Source organism: Acyrthosiphon pisum, unplaced genomic scaffold, assembly GCF_005508785.2.
Source record: "Acyrthosiphon pisum isolate AL4f unplaced genomic scaffold, pea_aphid_22Mar2018_4r6ur Scaffold_20923;HRSCAF=22546, whole genome shotgun sequence".
Lineage (NCBI taxonomy): Eukaryota > Metazoa > Arthropoda > Insecta > Hemiptera > Aphididae > Acyrthosiphon > Acyrthosiphon pisum.
In genome coordinates, this window is record NW_021770333.1 from 5,082 (window position 1) to 8,365 (window position 3,284).

A 3,284-nucleotide genomic window follows, 5' to 3' on the forward strand; every position below is an offset into this window, starting at 1 on the left:
GTTGAAATGATACCATATTCAAAGATAAATGGTGGTTACAAATATATACTGGTTGTGATTGACGCTTTTACGAAAGTTTCTTGGGCTAAACCGTTAAAGTGTAAATCGGGTAAAGAAGTTACTAGAGCGATGGCTACAATATTACTTGATCGTTCACCGAAACTTTTACAACTCGATAACGGAAAAGAATTTTATAACACCACTTTCGACGCTTTGATGACCAAGTATGGCATACACAAATATTCAACTTTCAGTATTCTAAAGGCGAGCATAGCAGAGAGGTTCAACCGTACTTTGAAAGGGAAAATGTATAAAGAGTTCACTGCGAGGGGGTCACACGAATGGGTTTCAATTTTACCAAAGTTACTTGACGAATACAATAATTCATACCATAGAACTATAGGAATGACTCCAATACAAGCAGATTCCAACCCAGCTTCGGTGGTAATGAAACAACGTAAAATTAATAATGTAAAAATTAAGTTCAAAGTTGGTGATAATGTTCGTATAAGTACACAAAAGGGTGTGTTCCCAAAAGGTTATTTACCAAACTGGTCTACGGAAATATTCGAGATTATCAAAATAAATAAAACATTACCCGTTACTTATCAACTACAAGATTATATGGGTAAACCTATAGCTGGTTGTTTTTACTCTGAAGAAATATACAAGACCAATTTTCCAAACGAATATTTAATTGAAAAAATTATACGTAAAAAACAGAATCAAATGTACGTCAAGTGGTTGGGATTTGATAAAACGCATAATAGTTGGATAAATACATGTGATGTTAAAAAATAGTGTCAGTCGTTTTATAACTATGAACGTGTTCGGTAGTTCTCAGGCGAGTGATACTAAAAGAATTATATCAGATATTCAGTCAAGTAACAAATCGATTCTAAATGATGTAAAACTCCAACAGAAAGAAATTGAAACTTTAAAAAGTAATATTGTTAATCTTCATGTAAAAATACAATTGCTTGAAAATAATATTCAATCAAATAATAAGTCTTTATTAAATTGTGAAAATCGTATGTCGGAACTATTTAATGACTGTAGTGAAACTAGTACAGCAATCGGTATCCAAGGACTTGACGTGACTCAATTGAAAGCTGAAATAAATCGAATAACCGGATTATTTGATGAAAATTCATTACCAAATCATGGAACATATATTTCAGATTTAAATTCACGTTTATTAATCGTGGAAGGGAAAAATATTAGGAAAACTTAATTTTTCTAATTTTGGTATGCGATATTGAAAAATAATTTCAGTCGAGCTGTATACATCATCGTGTTTGGTAGTCCTATGCTAGTGTTATAAATATTTAAGTGTTATAAAATATTATATATATATATTTCTAATAATTTTTATATTCATTTAATAAACCTTAAATTATGTCGTCGGCTATCGCAGACATGCAGTGCGTACTTGGAGCAAACAATAAATATTTTATTAAAGAATTTTCTATAGTCGACACAGAAACATGGGCAAGCCAGCACTGGATTTTTAAAAATTCTAAATCTAAGCAGGACAATAAATCTCGTAAAACTAATAAGTGGCTAGAACATAACTATCATAAACTAACTGTAGAATATGGTGATATCGAGTATGAAAAACTAAGTAGAATATTGAACTCTCTAAAGTTCTCATGTATTTACGTCAAAGGAGATCAGAAAAAACAACTTCTTACAGAATTTATACCTCACGTCGCTCTCATCAACATCGAAGACCTTGGATGTCCACGTTTGGACCAGATATGTGATGATGAAACTCTACCCTGCTGTATTTTTCATATGGAATTTAATCCTAAACAATGTACGTTCTTTAACACGTTCACGACCAAGGGGTAAATTTGAGTGGTCTTTATATAAACCATCTCATAAAATGGCTTTTAATTAATTATGAACTCATAGTATCTCATGGTAACATATTTTATAATATTGTTTATAAAGTATTTTCGGATATTAAGGACATGTCACATATGTGTGACATCAGGTTTTTTCAATGATTATCCTTTACAGAAACCTGATGTCACACATATGAGACATAATTATTTATCTATAGAAAAATCAGTAATCACCATCGCATAATATTATAATAGGTATTTTTTTTGGTGAATAAGTTTTTAGACAAAAAAATTATACGAAAATCATCTCCAATAAATTAACGCAAAAAAAAATGATTCAATAAAATAAAGTCAAAATTATATTTATAAAAAACACCAAAATTAACAAATGTTAAACTTAATAATAAAAACTCAACTTCAATGTATTAACAAAATTTATAAAAAAATTAAACAAATTACTTCTTGTAATAAAAAAATTAAACAAATTACTTCTTGTAATAACAAAATTAACACATTTTAGGTATGCATAAGTCCATTTGTTATTAAAATCAAAAGTAATAACAACATATTTTTACCAAACAAATTTTAAATATTTATGAAATGTAATAAAAACAAAATTATCACGAACGAACAACCAAAGTTTAACAATATTATAAAGTAAAACAAAATTTCGTTTAAAAATAACAATGAGTTAAAGATTTTAGTTTCAAAGAACTATTATAGTAAAAAAATCTCAAAATAAAAAATAATTACATAACTACTTTTTATAACAAATTAAAAAAAATTTTAGTAACGGCTAATTATAAATGATAAATCTTAAAACAAGGATCAGGACATAAACCGATTGTATTCCCTTTATCATCCTTGCATGTATCACAAACAAAAGCAGTATTTTTTCGCAGTTTATTCTGATGACAAACTCTACATCTTTTTCTAATATTTACTTTCATAAGATTATGCGTTTTTTGTGATGGTTTATTATGAACTACTCGTTGATTGTATGAAATACCAATAAGACAACTTGCAACACATTTTCTAAATTCTAAGTGAGCCATATTTTTAACGTGCTTATTATACAATAGATTTCCATTCCATAAGCACATATCCATGAGGTGAAAAAAAACTTTTATATACCATCGTAAACATTTTCTAGGTGTAGGATAGTAGCTGATCATTTGATCAGCCCTGTCAATACCAGACATATTATTATTGTAATCAACAATAATATTAGGTTTCATTTTTTTCCGTCCAAATCTGTCTGTGAATTCTACAAAGTCCATTTTCTGTTTGGTAGAAATCATGCACACATCTCTTTTATCATTATACTTAATTACGTGTATATTGCCTTTCTGGACATGAGCTACTTCACCTTTGCCCAATTTAGCATTCAAAGTATCTTTGGGATTATCTTTTCTGTTTTTCTCAATGTACCAA

The 3,284-nt window shown here is 28.7% G+C and overlaps 1 protein-coding gene across 1 annotated transcript in view; it reads left to right on the forward strand.

The window, feature by feature from the left end:
- The first annotated feature begins 1,398 nt into the window (after window positions 1-1,398).
- Window positions 1,399-3,284, forward strand: part of LOC103307897 — a 3,405-nt gene continuing 1,519 nt past the window's right edge. The window contains exon 1 of the mRNA XM_008180348.1: window positions 1,399-1,850. Coding sequence (XP_008178570.1) covers window positions 1,399-1,850 — 452 coding nt within the window. The remainder of the gene's footprint in view (window positions 1,851-3,284) is intronic.